General features: G+C 35.6%; 1 protein-coding gene across 1 annotated transcript in view; it reads right to left on the bottom strand.

Moving 5' to 3' along the window:
- Window positions 1-18580, bottom strand: part of LOC120599956 (ABC-type organic anion transporter ABCA8-like) — a 58754-nt gene that overhangs the window by 30378 nt on the left and 9796 nt on the right. The window contains exons 4-17 of the mRNA XM_039859111.1: window positions 18395-18559; window positions 15608-15714; window positions 14713-14939; window positions 13639-13780; window positions 13149-13334; window positions 12010-12157; window positions 8759-8927; window positions 6985-7043; window positions 6069-6179; window positions 5121-5296; window positions 4540-4659; window positions 4160-4298; window positions 3495-3585; window positions 654-793 (exon numbers count right to left, since the gene is read on the bottom strand). Of these exons, the coding sequence (XP_039715045.1) occupies window positions 654-793; window positions 3495-3585; window positions 4160-4298; window positions 4540-4659; window positions 5121-5296; window positions 6069-6179; window positions 6985-7043; window positions 8759-8927; window positions 12010-12157; window positions 13149-13334; window positions 13639-13780; window positions 14713-14939; window positions 15608-15714; window positions 18395-18559 (1980 nt within the window). The remainder of the gene's footprint in view (window positions 1-653; window positions 794-3494; window positions 3586-4159; window positions 4299-4539; window positions 4660-5120; window positions 5297-6068; window positions 6180-6984; window positions 7044-8758; window positions 8928-12009; window positions 12158-13148; window positions 13335-13638; window positions 13781-14712; window positions 14940-15607; window positions 15715-18394; window positions 18560-18580) is intronic.

Genomic DNA, 18580 nt, shown 5'->3' with positions numbered 1-18580 from the left:
GATCAGAATCTCTGACCAGGCTGATTGGTACGGGTCTTCTCTTGTACAAAGCCAGACTATAATGACTGGGAGGGGTGCCTACTTTACCTAATGCACAGACATCAACGCAGACAGGCAAGGAAAATGAAAACCCATTAGTCAAAGATGTTCCAAACAAAAGAACAAGATAAATTTCCAGAAACTGACCCTAATGAAATGGAGCTATATGATTTTCCTGACAGAGGATTTATAATAGTTGTTATAAAGTCAACTTTTATGTGTTGGCCTGAAAAATCCAAAATTGTCACAAAAGTCTTGCCAAGAGAAGAACCAGCCACATCATGGGGTTGTTTAATATAATGATTAAGCCAGAGATTTTCAACCATTTGTATTCATGCATGGTTATGAATACTAGAGTATTCTGCTACACACTACAAAGGGAATAAAGGACTAAAAATGCTCCTTAAAATGCCCAGGTATTATAATGTAATAATTAGAATATAATATTTTCCACTGTAGATAAAATAATCTAGTTATACTATTCTTTGCATCATGTTCCAAATACTTAAATACATTGTAGGCTCTCAATAAACATTAGTTATAATAATTATCATTAACATTATTTTTACAAATATTATTTAGGTATTTTATTTCATGGTGTTCACGTACATTACCTGGAAATCTATTTGTTCTTTCTAAGGGCAATGTATAGACAAGTTTTCCTTCGCTTTCTGCTGATAATTTGGCTTCAGGGATGTGTTGTTTAACAAGTGACGTTATTTTTTCTCGAACACACATGTCATTCAATTGCAAACTGGGGTTTAAAAAATAATATATGTTATTTGAAATCGTCTTCAATAGTATGAAGAAAATTACCAGTCTCTATGGTACGAAGAAAAATCAATTAAAATCTAATGCAAGAAATAAGCAATCCAAACATATAATAAGAGGACAAAAAAATCAGATCATAGAAAGGTGATGAGGAAAGTAAAGAATTACAGATTAGGTTATTCAGGGATGATGCCTCGAAAAGGTCGATATTGACTCAGGGAAAATAGCTACAGAGTGGAAAATGTTGAAGATTCTTCAAAGGGAGTTTAAGCAGGCTAAATAGGATTGTTGTATTGGGCAAGAACAAGAGACTTTTGATAGGAATAGGCACAGGCACAAGCAGATTCAGTTATTCGATTTAGTCATGCAATGCGAATTCGTTAAGTTCTTAGTATGTGAAAAATTATCCTCAGTGCTGAGGGGACAATGAAATAAAACAGCATTGTCTTGCTCTTATGGAGCTTAATGTCTAATGGGAGAGACAGAAAGAAAACAAGTAAACAAACGGACACGTAAAATGATCACCAATAGTAGTAAGTGCTCTGAAGGACATGAGGTTATAGATAGAAACGAATTGTGATAAATGTGTGTTTGGGTTGGTGGCATCACTAATTTTTGCTTTCTTTGCAGTGCTAACACCAGAACTTGGGCTAAGAACAAAGTATCATTGAGAAAATAAGTCTACTCATTTAAAAACACCAATGTAGAAAAACAAAAATCTATTAATCAAAGCTATAAAGTACGGTAGATAAAATACTGGCAATAACTTGACTTTGAAACTTGATTTTGCCATTTGAAATGTGTTATTTAAACTATCTGAACAATTTCCTCATTCATAAAATGAAATAATGGTCGATAACATCTAGGGTTATTCTAAGTGAGTACTAATGATGTTTGTACTTAGCAAGCCCTTAAAAAATGGTAGCCATTTCATTTGATCAAATGCTTGAGTCAAAATTCTATTTACTCATAAGATATTATGAACATACAAGAATATATGCCATTTTTAGAAGCAATGAAATCAATTGAGGGAATGAAGCAAAAAAATCATCATTGTTCCCCATTGTTCTCCAAAATAAAAACAATTCAAGAAATATTTCTTGGCCACTTATAAGAATTTGTGCTGGGCACTAGAGATGACTATGTGAGCAGTACAAGCTTAGAGCTTGGAAGACGGGGGTCAGCAAACTTTTTCTGTAAATGACTAGATAGTAAGTATTTTAGGCTTTGTGGGCCAGTCAATTTCTGTTGCAACAACTACTCAACGCTGCCTGCCCTTGTAATATGGCTAATACCTAAACAAATGGGAGTGACTCTGCTCCAATCAAACTTTATTTACACAATCAGTAAGTGAGCTGGATTCGGGTAATAAGCCATAGTTTACTGACTCTGATCTAGAAGGAGAAATAAGGCAATTACACAAATTATTGTCCAGGAGACTCAAAAATTGCTCAGAGATCCTGACTAACATTTTTTATTTCGAGAACATGTTATGTTGCCAGGCAATGTGCTGGTCACCCTTTCATTTATTTTTTCTATAACCTTTACTTGCAATTAAGAATGATTACTCCCACCTTATAAGTGAGAAAACTCAGTTTCATAGAGGTACTTTAACCTCCTATAAGAGGTTAAAACAAAGTGCCTCAAGAAATCAGAATATTGGGACAATACAAGGAAATGTAAGATTGATAAGTCTACATGAAGTAGCATTCAAATAACTCCTTAGGACTTGAACAGGTCAAAACAGGGTCAAGAAAACTGCCAGTCTCAGAAAATGTAAGCCATGACAGGCAGGGTATGTGCAAGGAACAAGGAACAATGAATATTTCATTTTAACTAGAGGGTGTTGAATTCAGTTAGGGCAAATGACATGGGAGTCATGATAGGCAGTCCACACCAACATTATTTCGCTATGTAGTTTGGACTCTGGTAGGTAAAAAGGAACTATTGGGTTTTTTATTTGTTTGTTTTTTCTTGTTGTCATATGTTTTCTCTTTCTTTCTAAAGCGTAGATGGTATAAATCAGAGCTGTGCTTTAGGTAAACTGATCGATTCATGTATAAATTAGAGAGTAATTTAAAATATGGATTTGGGTACTAGACTTTGAAGTTAAAAATGTCCAGACTCAATTCCTGGCTCTGCCATTTTTATTTTAATCTAGGGAGCCTATAATTTCATCTGTAGAGTAAAAGTAACAACCGTTCCTATCTTGAAAAAGAAAAGATTTAAATAAAATAATGTTAAGTGCCTTGTCTCTGAATCACTCAATAAATAACACCTAGAACATGCTACTATTCAAAATAATGATAAAAATAAAATGAAGGAGACAGAAAAGAGAGAAAGAATAAGAAAGAAGAGAAGGATTTAGGAAGAGGAGAAGCAAGGAACCAACTCAAAAAATTATGTTAACAGTGGGTGAGAGATCACGAGGGTGTAAATATGACATGTCAGTTGAGAAATTTCCCTTAATACATACCTTCCTTAACACAACGTGTCATGCGTTTATTTTCTATCGCATTTATCTAAACTTTTTCGTTAAGGCATCTTATATTCTCATTCTCTAACTATGTATATACAAACATCTGCGTCGAATAATACAGGGTTTTCTTGTGTGTTGTAATGTGTCGCTTCATGCTTGACTCTAGCCCATGTCTCGTTCTTCCAAACTCCTCAGGTGGCTGTACCTTAAGTGATATCCGATCCCCCATTTCTTCTTCAGGAACAGAGAAGAGCCTGCACACTTCAGCTTCCCCTTGGAGAGAAACACTTTCCTGTCTGAAAGGGAAGAAGCAAAGAAGAAGTTGCCCATTCTTTCCCAAGAAAAGACAGGTACTTGTATATATGATCTAACTCTAATTCAGGAGCTTCTACATTTTCAAATAGAGTTTAATAAAGACTCATTGCAATAGACACATTTTAATCTTATTTATATACTTGAGGTGATTGTTATACCATTCAACCAGTCAGGGAGATTTTATGTGACTATATCTTCTAATATAGAGAATCCTCACATTATACATTTTAATGGACCAAACATCAAAATTGTTTGGATATTTCAAGTTGATTTACCTCAGTTTTGAATAAAAAGATCAGTGCCTTAGAATATAGACTTTTACTTCAAAATAAGTGAGTTTTCCTGGCAGATCATACCCCTGTGTAATCAAATGATACAAAATTCTAGGAGAAATATGGAAACGGTTGAGAGCAAGACTCATTGGGCCCAGTTCATATCATCACCAGCTGTTCAGATTGCTAGATGCAGCTGGATGATCAGATTACACAATAAAAATGCTCAGAATGTAATCCATATTTCTCTTTATCATGATACTTAAAGGAAGCTAGCAATCACCAGCCAGGAGGTCAGCCTCATCCATGAACTGGGTACTGAACAGGATCACATGGTCTGTTTTCCTCTCCTTCAGGAAGTTCCACACTTGGTGCCTTGAAAAAGGATCCAATCCAGCAGTTGGTTCATCCAGTAGGAAAATCTACAGAGGAAGGATGTATATAAATGGGTTTTCCACTAAGGTATAGCTCTTCCAGAACATATGTTAAAACCATATTATTTATATTTAAAAGAGCACTGTGGTTAGGAATTTTGTTCTTATATTTAATGTCCCATCATAAATATTTTATCACAGGTGTCCTTTGCAAATAATAGGTTTAAACTACTACCAAAAGTTTTATTTTTAAAAATTTCAATGCATCTCTAAATTTAGTCTGACTTACCTGAGGATCTCCTAAAATGGCAATTGCAAAGGTGAGCTTTCTCTTCTGTCCACCACTTAAATTTTGAGCAAGGATGTCCTGAATATTAATCATTTCCAATTCCAGCAAAACTCTTTGTATCTAACCAAATGATAACATTTATATCACAAACTTAGATTTCTTTCTTTTTTTTTCTAATTTTTAAATTCATAAATACAAAGCTATAAAGTGTAATGGTTAAAAGCACGGAACTGAACTGACAAGATTTGAATAAACCCACATTAACTAGCTGTATAATCTTGGTCAAGTTACTCGTTCTTTAGAATTTCAGTTTCCACACGTGTAAAATGAAAATAGTAATAGTACCTAACTTATAGGGTTGCTATGAGGAATAAATGAAATATTATATTTAAAGTTAAGGGTAATGCTTGGCACATTGTAAATTATACGCAAATGTTAGATATTAGCTAAATTCAATTTTTGTGTTCAGCTTTTATACATTGATTAGCACAGAGATAATTTAATGAAAGCAAACAGACTCAGTTCAAATAGAGTTAACAATCTCGTTTTGACAATACATTAGTTCTAACATATTTATGTACCTCTTTATCCATTTCATGTGGCTGAATCCCTTTTATTTTAGCGAACAGCCTGAGATTTTCTCTCACTGTGAGGAAGTCAAATTGTACATTGGATTGTGGGCAAAATCCAGTGAGCTTGCTGATGTTTTCTAGGTCAGCCATTTCTGAAAGTTTATTATCGTACATGGTGACTGAACCTGTAAGCAAGGATGAAAAGTTAATATCAGGATAATGCTTAAGTTAAGATTTTTCTAAATGAAAAATTTTAGATATGTGATTGTATCTTTAAGGTTATACAATTCAGGTATTAAGAACTTCCATTTTAGTTGTGTGGTCTATGGGGCGGGGGCAAAGTCCCTTCTGCAGCTTTTTCCATTTAAATGTAGTCTATTTATCTATCCTCACATTGAGGCTCGGCTATATAACAGATGGAATCTTAGCAAATATGATATAAGCAGAGACTGTGAAGTGCCTCCACACTGGGATTTGCCGTCTCTTTGTTTCTGGGATCATAGATACCAGTGGGTGAAGAATCTCAGATTAGCCTCCTGGAATATGAAAGTCCACGTAGGAAGAGAGGTGCCATGATCCTAATCAAATATGTGAGGGAGGCTACGTTACTTTAGCCCCAGCCACTTTAGTCCAGACAGAAAAACTGCCAATCAAGCCACAGAATCATGAGAAATAATAAAACATTTTTATTTTAAACCATTAGCTTTGGGGATGCTTATCATGTGGCAAAAGCTGACAGATACAGTTAAAATGCCAAATGGTAACTAATGACTATTAAAAAATTGTCGTGAAATACTCAAATCCCACATATACCAATCAAATATAGTGTATCTCCATAGCATAATACTATAAATTAACTTCCATTTTACCCTAGAAATCTCCGTGATTAATGATCAGGAGGACTTTAAATTAACAGCTTATTTATTTGTCAACTTGACCTTGGAAAAAAGCTCTTACCTTTAGTGGGAACAGACAACCCACTAAGAATGTTTAAGAGTGTTGATTTTCCAGCTCCACTGTGACCAAGTACTGCAGTTATTTGGCCTTCATATATGTCAAATACCAGATCTAGGAAGAAAAACGGAAAATAAAGAAGGATGGGAGAAAGGAGGGAAGGAAATGGGTGGGGAGTTAGAAAAGAAAACAATTAAAACTACAAATTTATTATGGAGCTAGTGATCTGTCTTCTTATTTCCTTGAATGGCCATGTTTTCTAAATGTGAATATCCTGGCTTGTAAAATAAAAAATAAAAAAATAAAATACCCTTTTATAAATTTATATGTTGATCCCGTTTTGAAATTTTGAAAATTACTTGGTTTAAAGGCAGGAAACAAATCTTATACTCCTAGATTCATTGACATTGCCTGATGCATGGAAGGTGGATGTTCATATTTTTTGACCGAAAGGATAGATTAATTAGTTCAGTAAATTGTAGATAAAAATCTTTTGAAGTATATGACTTTTTCACACAAAAGAAAAATATACAATATCTACAACAGCCTTGGAATTACATAAGAAAAAAAAAAAACCCAGAATATCCTTAGGCCACCTCAGCATTACACAGTATATCTCTTTCCAATATATATATTTAAAAAAAAAAAAACAATATCCTTAGGCTATCTCAATATTACACAGTGTATCTTTCACATATATATATATATATATGAATCTAAAACGTACTTAATTTTTTCTAACTTTCATACAGTAGAAGTAATGCTTTGGAAGGGAAATTTTACCATGTGGCTCAAATAACTATTTCAAATCTAAAATACCACTAGTAACTGCTTACCAGGAGCAAAAAAAAAAAATTAAAATCAGGAAATCAATATCATTATAATGTTCTTTTTTTTTTTTTTTCATTTTTTTTTTTACCTTTCAAAGCTTCTATTTTATCAGGCTTTCCTTTATATTCTTTTGTAACATTTCTGATTCTGAAAAAAGAAAAGAAAAAGAGACTTCAAGATATGACGATTTTCTTCAGCGTGCGATTCTAGGTTTGGTTGACAGGATTGGGTGAATTTTCTCTTCGGGATATAGGGAGATCTGAGATTTCATTTTCATGCAGTTATGCATGTGTGAGAGAATCAGCCAGAACAGCGGTTCCCAACCTTTCTGGTACCAGGGACCGGTTCTCCTATGAGAACCTAATGCCAGATGATCTGAGGTGGAGCTGAGGCGGTGAAGCCAGCACCAGGGAATGGCTGCAGACACAGACGAAGCTTCGTTCACTCGCTGGCTGCTCACCTTCTGCTATGTGGCCCAGTTCCTAACAGGCCATTGATCAGTACCGGTCCACAGTCTGGGGGTTGGGGACCCCTGATAGAATACTTATTCCCAGCCTATGCTGCACATGAGCTCCACCTGTAATTTTAAATTTTTACCTGTGCTTGGAACCCATCACCAGATCTTCTGATTCCAAAGACTGAGGTATGGTCTGACATTAGTATGGAGAACAAGGGTCATCTCTAAATTGCAAAGCCAAGGAAGCCAGACCAAGAGGTAACGCGGGCAGTCAATAATGAAAGGCTCATTGTGAACTGCTGGCTCAGGCTGGAGATATCTTTGGTCACCTTGAGTTAAGTTCTCCAGAGGTTGATCAATAAGTGCAAGGGTAGATTAAGAGAGAGAGGCAAAGATCGTAGTGTGAGAACCTGGGTTTTACACCCCTACCTAAGTGAGCTCATTCCACCTATGATATTTAGTAGCTCTGTTACCTTAACCAATGTACTTATTCTAGGTAAATTTCAGCTCTTGTAACCTGAAATTTTGGAGTGCTTTAGGGTTGCGTTGAAGGGTGAGTAAACTATTTCATCTTGCATGCATAGTGCTTGGTTCATGGTAAATAGTCAGTAAGCATAAAATAATATTAGTTAGATTATGGTAATGAAAAGGAATGGAACCAACATATGCTGGGTGCTGTTATAGAGCTAGAATCGTAGACACATCATTTTATTCTCTCAGGTAAATATATAATTCATAAGCTGGATCACAGAGGACTGACGTGCTGGTCATTGATGGACGAGTAATATTTAAACAGTCAGGAAATTTGAGGACTTTCTTCCGGTATATATTTTTTAAATTTGGAAATAAAAGTTACCAGCACCAAACAAAGTACGTGTTTTGTTGTCAGACAGAGTGAAGATATGCATGACTCTAAAAGGCACATCTTCCTCAACTCCCTATGTGTCTGTTTCTAGGTCTTTTCTCCTCACCCCGACTTTCAACCTCTTTGAAAAGGCAATAAATAGAAAAGAGAAGTTTTTAAAATTGAGAGAAAAACATAGGGAGTATAATAAACGAAGTAGGGGCAAAGTGTAAAGAAATGAGTCCAGACAAAGAATGAGTGAGGCTGAGACTAAGGATGGAGAAGAGAAACAACAGATAAAAGATTGAGAATCTAGGGGAGGGTTTGGTTGAATTATCTTTGCGGGTACAATCTAGGTTTGTATTTCATGTAAATGTCGACACTATAAGACAGCAAGGGGTAAAGGATCTTTTCTTTAAACTTGAAGTGGAAAGGGATGAACATAGCATGGGCGAGGTTAGTGGGAGCGATGCATAGGGCACAAAAGAGAACATTGCTTTTGTCAGGTGTAACTACTAGCTTCTCAGCCTTTGGCCTGTTCTCCGTTTGCATCCTTGCTACCTGATGGCTTCTTTCCCGTGGAATTCTGGAGATACTGGTTCAAAGGAGTCATTAGATGAAGGATCGGCATCCATTTCATCTTCAAAGGCCACCTCATCAGGCTTACGTTGTCGTGACCAAAATGAGGTCTTCAGGAAAAACAAGGGTGAATTTCGATGTCCGTATTCATCTACATGGCCAGGAGACAAACACTGGGTCAATCGCCATTTAAGGGGGATGGTCACCTTAATGAAGCCTAGCCATGCAAAATTTTTATCAATAAACCTGAATGTGTGGTTGACACACACACAACGCACATGTGATGATATGCGTGGCTTCATGAGGGAAAAAGAAATATATCCTGCGGTGTTTCTATTATAATAATTTTTCCCATAGGCAGAAATGAAGCTGTGATTTTTCAAAAATTCAGAATTATCTTAAATACATGTTAAGACTCTTTTTTAACCTCTGGAAAGCCAGATATTGCAATAACAGCATGACATACTCTGTGTGTGCTGAATTCTATCTAGAAGTCCAGGTGTCATTTCACTGGCAAAAGAAAAAGAAATTGAGAAGTGATTATAAGATATATTAAGCAAGTATTCCAAGAGAAGATAGAATAGAGTTCGACAAAAATAAGTGACATACTGTAAGAAAGGGACAGAATAAGGCAAAAGAATTTATTCAAACTTAACACAGTGGAAATTTTTTAAAAAGCTATTTTGTATTTATGCTTTATCTCATTCCCTAATAATAACTTTCCTCCGAAGCAAATTCATGATCTGTTTTAAGTACATATTATCTATGGACCTCTTTCTGGAAACTAATCTCTTCAACGTATTTGCACTTAATTGTTACTTCTGTTTTCCTACGCATGAGGAGACATTATGAAATGGGAGAATTATATTTCTCTAACATTCTGCAGCTGGCCTCCACTGTAAGATTGAAGAAACAAAGCAAACGAACCAATGAAACGAGAGAGAAAGAGACTCATAGATACAGAGAGCAAACTGATAGTTGCCAAAAGGAAGGGGAGCGCGGGGATGGGTGAAAATAAGGGGAATGAGAGGTACAAACTTCCAGCTATGAAATAAATAAACCACGGATGTAGCACACAACACATGGAATCTATCCAATAATATAATAACTGCATGGCGACAGGTGGTTACTATACTTAAGGGGCGATCACATTGCAGGGTCTTTAAATATCAAATCATTATGTTGTACAACTGAAACGAATATATTGTATACCAGCTATACTTTAATACAGTTTTTTAAAGGATTGATGGGTTTTCAAACTTCCATGTACCTTTCACATGTTCAGTCGTTCATTCGTGCAATAAATATTTACCGAGCACTTTCTATATACCTGGCGAATGGGATATTATTAGACCCATCTCTTCCCCTTGGTTAGGACGCCGAGCAAATAAAAAAGCATGTAGCTATAATCGGATACATTCTGCCACAAGATTTACTAGTACATGATTCTGTCATGTCATTTTATCTAGTTAATTTCCCTCTCTGTCATTCATATTTCTTATCCTTAACAGAATTTTGAGCAACATCATCCCTTTCGAAATCCAAGCTTAAGTGCAGCCATAATGAATGGATGATACAAATAATCCTAACTGCATAATACGTGTATAGGCCAAAAACAGTAGATCCTGACATCTCTTGTTCTGGACTCTTCTAACAGGCGGGATAGTAGTTGTTCTCAGGGCACTGAGAAAATCAATGTGATTCAGTCACTGCGTCGAGATCTTGCTGTGCATTTTCGCTCTTACTCCCCCTTCTCCCCTTGCTACAAGTGTTTACTCACTGATGACTTTGCTTTGACCTACTCAGTGTGTTTATTTCATTAGTAATTTTCCTAATTTTTCCAGCTTTATTGAAGTATGATTGACAAATAAAAAATTGTGTCTATTTAGGTGTACGACGTGATGGTTTGTGAAATAATTACCAGCATCAAGCTATTTAAAACATATCCATCATTTCACATAATTTCCATTTCTGTGTGTGTGTGTGTGTGTGTGTGTGTGTGTGGTGATAACACTTGAGATCTATATTCAGCAAATTTTAAGCATACAATACATCATTGTCAAGTATAGTCGCCTGGCAAAATGCGGAGATCCCATAGAACTTGTTCATCTTATAAATGAAAGCTTGTAACCCTTGACCAACACCTCCCATTCCCCACCCACCCCACCCCTCTGCAGGCCCTGGTAATCATCATTCTATTCTCTGCTACTGTGAGTTTGACTTTTTTAGATTCCACATGTAAGTGAGATCATGTCACATTTGTCTTTTTGTGTCTGGCTCGTTTCACTTAGCATAACATCCTCTATGTTCATCTGTGTTGTTGCAAATGGCAGAATTTCTTTTTTTAAAGCCAAGTCATATTCCATTGTGGACAATGCTACAATAAACATGGGAGTACAGATATCTCTTTGAGATTGTGACTTTATTCCCTTTGGCTATACATCTAGCAATGGGATGCTGGATTATATAGTATAATAAAGGCCCGTGGCACTCTGTTTTGAATAGGAAATACAGAAGTGAAAGACACAGACTCTGCCTTTGATTATAAAAGGAGAAAGAAATAAATGAACCAGTATTTCGGCCTTAAGTATTTACTGAGTCTATAGCATGCACCAGACACCAAACTGGTTGCTTGGGGTACATCTGTGAACAAAACAGATCCTTGTTTTTGTGGAACTCATATTCTTTTAAGTTGCAAGGTAATAAAAATCAAAATTGATGGCTTATTGATTTTCCTGTTTTGAAACTACGGGGAGATTTTTAAAAACATAGATGCCCTGGTCCCATCACTGATTAAATGAATCAGAATTTCTTGGAGTTGAGCTGGGCTTGATATTTCTTTAAAGCTGTCCAGGTGGTTCTGCTGTACAGCCAGGGCTCAGAACTACTGAGCTGAATAATTAGGCAAAGCAGCTATAACTTTCCATGCCTGGTAAGTACCAAGCCTGACCCACTTAGGAACTAGCTTGCTAAGCATCTCTTAGAAAAGAAACAAGCCAGACATTTAGAGTGACGTTCAACCAAAGGCTAGGGATTCTATAAAGAAAATTCAGGCTTTAGTTCTGACCAAACAGCATGAAATAAAGAACAGATTTGGTCAGAGACAACGACCCTGTTCATTTCCTTCCTGTTGATGCACAAAGTAGTTCTTAACATATAAACAACACATGTGTTAGGAGATTAGTTTTAGGAAATAAAATTATTAAAATGACTTTAATCAAGTCGCTACTCACTTGGCAAAATTTTTTCAAAATAAATCGTCAATGCCAGATAGAGGAAAATATCAAAAGCCAACATCAAATTTGTTGCTATTATTTCTCTTGAGTTGTTTGACGAATTGGGAAACGCATTAGAATTCAAATCATAGTCCACATGTAAAAGCTGAAAATTAAAAAAGTAATTAATTAAAGGAAGTTAGGTTTATGATAAATTTTAAACAGATTTAGCATAAAAATAAAATAGCTAGCTACCTTTTGCCTCATACCAGGAATGTAAAGTTTAGTGAGACTGACTACGTTGCAATGCATGAGCATATGACCAACTATAATGCAATTTAGTAATTGCTATGATTAAAAATATGTTCCAAATGAAATCGGAGCAATAGGAGGAGGTAGGGAAGCATGTGAAAAAATGACATTTGACCTCAGTCTTAGATACATTTTTACCAAACAGAACACAGGAAAAAGGCGTGGTGTTCCTTGAAAATGGCTGCGTCAGAGAGAATTTATGCTCTTGGAAAAATCACTAGTGTGTGTAAGGAGAACCAGCAGCAAAAGTAGGCTGGTCTGTGATGTTCAAGTTAATGAGCACTAAATAATGGATATGTAGTGATCGGCATTACCACTTAATTGGAGGGATGGCAAAGTGAGTTCAAGGTGAAAATCACATAAAGAGAAATGACATTTCATGAACGGAAATGTAATTTACTAATCAACCGTGCTGTTTTCAAGGTGTTTTTAATTTTTTTCTTTTACTTTATGGTTTTTATAATTATGTGTGCTGTTCAATTACTAAGCCCAAAATATGAACTGGAATAGTTATTTAGAATTAGGTTTGTAACGTCAAGTCCATTTTTAATTAGTAGCCAAAGAAACCACTTTGTCTCTGAAGAATTATATATCGACTTTCCATTTTTTTTCACTCACCACATGGCTTATTTTGCTGAGCTAAATACTTCCAAAGCTTTTAAAGGTTCATCTCTGCAACCTCACAATAGTCTTCACTGGGGTTTAACTGTCTGTAAACCTTACAATGCTGAGCATAGAAATGTAAGGTTTACAAGGCTGAGCATAGAAATGACTACAGACAGTTAAATTCCAGAGTGAAAAAATGTTTAAGAAATGTCATTAATAAACATCGGATTGCTTCTCACCTGGGCCATTCCGAGCATGAAGGCGAAGGGGCTAAGGAAACTTAAAGTCCACTCCAAGGATGCAGGAAGCTGCCTGTACAATGCCATGAAGCCCAGACTCCCCCAAAAGACGGTGAGAAGGAACACGACCAGTCCAGTGAGGAAAGAGTTCTTTATCAAGACGCTCATTAGAAAAGCCAAAGCTATCTACGACGAGAGAAGGTCCAGCTGGTTTATGTTTCTCTAGAATTACTATTTGCATAATAAAATAAGAAATCTGATATACAAAATTAATTACATTATTATTCTGTGTATAAAATACAAAACGACATTCTGCGAATTGTACTACAAATTGGTATTACAAGGCACGGCAGATCAAATGGTACCATTCTACAGACTCATGCAGATGGAGCAGAGAAGAGGGATATGTCACACAATAACCTGTTTGGAAACCAACACTTGAATCTTAGGGTAAGAGTTAGACGGAAAAGTATTTAATTCCCCAACTCACCAAAGACAATCCGTAGAGGAGAAAGAGGATGAAGACCACCGTGAAGCCAGTCAGAATGACAAACTGAACAGATTTTATAGTAAGTGCCAAGAAAAAGGCTGTAATGAAGATGAAACCAGCATAGAGCAAACCCCAAGAGAGCCTAATATGGAAAAAAAATGTTATTTTAGTATTTCGCGTTCAATTGGAATGAACCTACAGTGGATTCTAACATCATTCTTCTTTTATTCATTCATTCATTCATTCATTCATTCATTCATTTATTCAGGAGATATTTATTAAGTGTTTAGGATATATAAATACTAGGTAAATGTTCTGGAAATAATTCCTAAGAAATGAAGAATATTCTTTTTCCTAAAATTAATTCCCGAAATATATACACACAGATACACAGACACACACACACATGCGTGTTATTATGAAAAAAGGAAAAATAGGCTTCCAGTCTGATAGATTTTGGTTCTACATTTTCTCTGCTCTATTCCTACTCTGGGACCTCTGACATGCTCTGTAACCCCTTTAAGTCCTTTCATTGCCCTGGACATTTGGAATAAATACCACAGTGAAGATTCAGAGGCCAGCCATGTCTTTGTAGGACCTTGTCTCAGTACCCCTCAGTGACCCCTCAGTGACGCTCAGACCCTTCTCCCCTCTGGGAGTGAGGAGATTCACAAATTTCCTTGGATATAAAAAATTCTTCCTTGTGTGTAATTCTCACTTCTTTCTTTTTCCAAAAGCTGTTTTGTCTTTCTTGGGATGTGTACACCAAATAGTCTACATTCTTGACCTACAACGTTATTTATTTTCTGTTAAGATAGGATAGTCACCAGTAGACTCAGTGTCCATCCCTCATTACTCCTGCTTTGCAATCACCCAGCAGACCCAAACCTGATAACCGTTCTTCAGATAGAGAAGTATAATAACGCTCAGCCTTAGCCTGGCAAGCATTACACCAACCTCGATTTAGTCTATTCATAGGGAAAAGTTAGAAAATCATTAGCTTTGAATCATGACGTTTTGAAGAAGCCCACTTTTCCTGAATTCTTGCATTTAGTTATCCTACACTTCACTCACCAGAACGCTGAATTTTGAAGGCCCATCATTGTCATCAAGCCCTTCATCCTTTTCCTCTCTCTTGTAACATTAATCGATGCATAGTAAATGAATGGGGAAAAGGAAATAATGCAGAAGAACACGAAGAAATCAGTAATTAACCCTTCTTGACTAATGAAGGGATGAATCTTCATATTTTTTCCAGTGACTGACATTAATTCCTCCATCACTGAGTGATTTGTTGTGATCTGAAGAAACATATTAATACATAAATTTTATCTTAATGATGGCAGACTCTGTTTTCTTTCAGTCATCTCTTTTTCCATGGACACACAATGGGCCTGTCTGGATCTGATGCTAACCTAACTTTTCACTTCTGTGTTCTGCCACGGGCCCACGAGGAGACTCCACTCCAGGCATTCTGAGCTATGCACAGTTCTGAAAATTTTCAGTGTGTTTTATCACCTCCGTGCCTAACATCGCCTGATGATTCACCTGAAATGTCTTCATAACCTCATATATTCAGCAAAACCCTTTCCTCGAGCTTTGGTTTTAAACATCATTTCAATTAGGAATCCTTCCATGGCATTCTAAGCTGATAAGCTTTTGTTCATTTACCAATAACGACTTTATTAAATACCTCTGTGATCTCCAGTGACTTCTCTTCTCATAATTTTCTTATTATATGTCTGGCTTCCTGACCAGGCTTTCTCCTTGGAGGAGAAAATTTCTCCTCTATTTATGTCTACATCCCCCGTGGCACATTGAAACTGAAGTAAAATTTGTTGTAAAGAGACCAGTGATTAAATGAAAGAACAACGCAATCTATTTATATTTTCGTTGACAAAACTTTCAATGCCTCCTTCATCATTAATCTGCGTTGTCCATTAGTTCGCACTGGACATTTTGTACTCACTTCTATAATAGCAGCATTGATGGCAGCTTGAAGAGCCACAAAACCTTTCTTCCAGAATTCTGTAACACCGCAGTCAACATCACTGTCGTTTATTTTATAACAGTGAGCTTTAAGGGGGGGAAAAAAAACACCATAACTATCATTATGGAGTATTTCGGTCCTGATTATAGGTAACAGTGGATGTTATAATGGCCCCAAATTCCAACTGTTCTCTTTTTGACTCAGAGCTTGTGAAAACATAAATTATAGTAATAATTTTCAAAGTAGGGTGGGTCGAGCACTCTTGGGAATGTACTGCATAAAATTATAATACACATTCTACGCTTTCTCACATTATTGTCTGTGCTTCTTTGCCCATTAAGAATTTTGTTGAGCTTTTCTCTGATTTTGTATTGTGAAAACAGTATCTTTTTGCAGTTTTCAAATTTAGCAGTGTCTAATATGGGGTGAGAAACAGTACGCTGAAGCTTTGTCTCACATTGTACATAACGCAGACTTAACGAGCGAATGTAAGTTGATGAGATAATTTATTATGTTCAAGTCACATCAATCAGAACATCTCTTGAAGAAAAAAATATACTTATAAAAAAAAGATCTACCAATCTATTGAGTATTAAACTGCACTAGAGAGATATTATTTAATATAACAAGTTAAAATTGAGTATAGGAATTAAATGCATGTTCCATTAAAATTTTAAATATTTTAAACATCATTTTGAAATGCTTTAGATATACAAATGAAGTAATAAACACATCTATGCCTATGATCAAATTATAAAAATAAATACACCATTACAAACACAGCGGAAATCCCCTGTACATTGTTTGTGGATCTTACGTTTCCCCTAGTCTAAGGTTATATACATGACTTTAAACTTTTATTACATATATAATTTTAAAAAATGTTAAGCTTTGTTTAAATATGATAACTCATTACATTCATAATTCTGCACTTTGCTTCTTTTGTTCTATATTATGATTCTGAAAATTCTATAAATGACTTTTTCTTCTTCTTATGATTCTATAGAATCCCTTTACAGGATTGTGATTCAATATATTTATCTATTCTCCTGCTGATGGCAATTTTGGTTAGTTTTCTTTTTCTTTTTACTATTACAACAATAAAAAAGCTGCTGTTATGAAAATCTTTACCTATGTTTTCTTGTGAATATGTGTATTAAGTTAGGATAGTTTACTACATGCTGCAGTAACACACGAGCCCCAAATCTCAATGGCTTGAGATGAGAGAAAAAGTCCATTTCTCAGTCAGGCTATAAATTCCACATAGGCCTTTGGAAGTAGGGGTGGAGTATCCTCTATTCCACATTAAACTAAGGGTCCCAAGATGATGGCATTTCCTCCACCTGGTAGCTGCACTACCTGTTGGGCATGACTACCTAGTTTGCAGAAGTAGGTAAGAAAAAGTTGTAGAGAACTCACGTCTGCTTTCCATAGTCTTGGGTCTGGGTATCTGATTATAGCTACCACTTAATTACTCTACACCCTCAGGAAGGAGAACAAAACAGGCTGCAAGTGTTTAACACAGGCATGAGACTTCCACCAATAAGATTCCCATGATGCTGGGTTATAGGTTACATACATCTTGAATTTAAGAATAAAATTTCTCAAGTTTTGTGGAATTTAAAACAGTTCATTGTGTTGACTTCTCTCTGCTCATCAATGTTTTGGACCATTCTATTCACTGTCTGGTAAATGTGATATCACGAGTGATTTCAGCATGCATTTCCCTGATTGCTAATGCAGGTAAGCATCTCTCCATGTGTTTATTCTTGATTTGTGTTCCTCCTTTTATGAAATTCCTATTGATTTCTCTTTATGACTCTCTTATTTCTATACCCTTGTCTTATGTATTTGAAGTAAATCTTCATGTAATCTGGAGATTAGCTTTTTGTTAGTTTTATTTGTTATTAATATATCATCAAAATTTTACCTTTATTTTTCACTATGTCTATGGTGCTTTTTGATAAAGAAAATTCCTTAATTTTGATCTTCTTAAATTTACCAATCTTTTCTTTTACAGTTTATGTATTTTATGTTTTGTTTACTAAATTTTCTTCTATCCTACAGTTATAAAGATATTCTCCTATATTGACTTCTAAAAGGTTTATAGGCTTGTTGTTCTTATTTAATTCTTTACCTGGATTGGTTGTTTCATGTGAGATCATTGAATTTTCCCAGCGCTGATCTGTATGTCTTCTCTGTCATGTTAGTTTTCATGTTTGTGTAAGTTTCCCAAGGTTCTCTCTTATGCTTCATTGATCGGTCTGTCACTACAGCAACAGCATACTGTCTTAATGACTTACAACTTCCTTCTTTTCAAAGAACTTCTTGGCTATTCTGTGTCTCTTTTAAAGGCATATTTTAAAGTGAATGTGTCAATTTATATGAAAAGATCTATTATGATTTTGATTGGAAGTAAAATAGGTTCCTAAAGAAATCTGGGCAAATTCACATCTGCAGTAGACAGAATTCTAAAAATAACTTCTGCTGACTCTTACCCTTGCATCATATCTTCTCCTTTGTGTATGTACAAATGCATATGTATATACACATATGTATACATTTAAATATAAGTATATATGTGTATATGTGTGTATGTTAATATATCCAAAATCAATGCACACTTTTAAAATGTATTGACTGGCCTCTTGACATTACCATCACAGATAGGGATTTGAAAATTCGCTGTACTAACATTTATTCCCATATATGGCTCATGACAACATTGATATAGAAAGTAGTGGAATTATATAGCTGGAAAGCTACCTGTATGGTCTCCGTGTTCCTTCATTGTTGGAATTCTGCGTCCCAGTGAGAATTTCAAATGATATGAGAATGTATTAGTAAAGATGACTCTTACTATTTCTCCAGGATAATTTGCTGTTAATTCTTTAATACTTTCTTCATCAGACAGTCCCAAGACTTCTCTGTCTGCCATCACAAGAAGAGAAG

Source organism: Pteropus medius, unplaced genomic scaffold (assembly GCF_902729225.1).
Source record: "Pteropus medius unplaced genomic scaffold, Ma_sr-lr_union100, whole genome shotgun sequence".
Taxonomy (NCBI): domain Eukaryota; kingdom Metazoa; phylum Chordata; class Mammalia; order Chiroptera; family Pteropodidae; genus Pteropus; species Pteropus medius.
This window is presented reverse-complemented; position numbering and strand designations above follow the sequence as displayed.